General features: G+C 38.1%; 1 protein-coding gene across 1 annotated transcript; it reads right to left on the reverse strand.

Moving 5' to 3' along the window:
• Positions 1–136: 136 nt before the first annotated feature.
• LOC107041304 lies at positions 137–1,170 on the reverse strand. Its single transcript, XM_015261794.1, has 2 exons — positions 222–1,170; positions 137–141 (listed from the first exon to the last, which is right to left on the reverse strand). The coding sequence occupies exons 1-2, from the start codon at positions 1,168–1,170 to the stop codon at positions 137–139; spliced, it is 954 nt and encodes a 317-aa protein (XP_015117280.1).
• Positions 1,171–1,391: the final 221 nt, after the last annotated feature.

The raw sequence follows: 1,391 nt of genomic DNA on the forward strand, positions 1-1,391 counted from the left end.
TCTCACCCCACCACTGATAGGATTATATTCAACAACCCGATCATGGAGGATGAGGCAGTACGCTGATGTGTTGGCTGTGAAAGGCCAAGAAGATTCAAATTCCAGTCGAATATCTACTGGACCAGTTTTCAAATACTCATTCTGCTTTGAACAATCAATCACAATTAGTGGGGCATTGGTTATAAATTTTTCTCTACTCAATAACAGCTCAGATTCTTTACCATGATAAGTATCTTGGAAGTTCACATACATATTGTATAGTGTTGAATACTGATTATGAGAAATATCCAAATTTAAGTTTCCATATGGATAGCTTTGCGAATTCAGGAAAAGCTTTATATCTCGGAGATTGCAATGATCGAAGCCACTGGCATTAGCTGTCGAGATGTTCCTATGGTTGGTCTGGAAACCAAGAATGATGTATCGTGGTTTCTCTAGCTGAGTCGATGTCTTTACAACCCAAACATGCTTTGAGGTTGTAGGGAGAAATGGGTACTCATACAATTCCCATATACGAAAACCCATAGCAATCGGTGTGTCTTTCGCAATGAAATTGAGCAGCTTCACTTTGCGCTCATCAGACACTTTCACATAAGGAATTAACCATTCAATCTTTTGAAGGTTAATCTTCCATTTCTCCTCAGGATTTTCCGGATTGATTGGTCTTTGGAGTATTGCATTGATATCTGTTTTCGATCTCGTGATAATGAGCTCATGCTTTGCATTCACAACGATCTTCTGATAATCTTCAGCAAAGCCAAGTAGGAGACTGAGTGGTATGGAGATATCGAAATATCCTGCACTATCAGTTATTTTCTCTTCACTATCCATACTATCATTCTTAAGCCAACCAGCATTCTCCAGTAGAAACCATTGGTTAGAGCTCTGAGAAACATAGTTCTTCATAAGACTCGTTAAACCCACAATTTTCGCTTGATCAATCTCTACTCCATTGAGTTCATATCGAATTTCCTCAAATAAATGACAGATGGCGTTATTCACAAGTCTCGTTCTCTGCGTTGGTGTTGTTCCGTTGTCAGTAGTCAATCGTCCATAAATATGTAGATAACTCTTACTAGGTAATAAACATAAATCCTGATGTTGTACAGTGATTGATATCTCATCATTATTCGCGTAGGTTGATGAAGCAAACGGTTGATGTGTATGCATCTCATAGTGAGAAACCGACTCATCGAAGATGATAGAATTTTGAATTTTCAGGATATCTTCCATAATATATTATTTTTTCTTTTATCTATGATAGGATTCACACTCTAGGGCTCAAGTTCAGACTCTTGAGGAACTGGATACTCTCACGTGTTAACAGCTTGTTAGCTTTTTGGCGACTGGTTGTTTCTTGGGTAGATGACTCCTTTTTATAATTCTTCCCA

This window comes from Diachasma alloeum, unplaced genomic scaffold (assembly GCF_001412515.2).
Source record: "Diachasma alloeum isolate Michigan unplaced genomic scaffold, Dall2.0 Dall_scaffold_00361, whole genome shotgun sequence".
NCBI lineage: Eukaryota > Metazoa > Arthropoda > Insecta > Hymenoptera > Braconidae > Diachasma > Diachasma alloeum.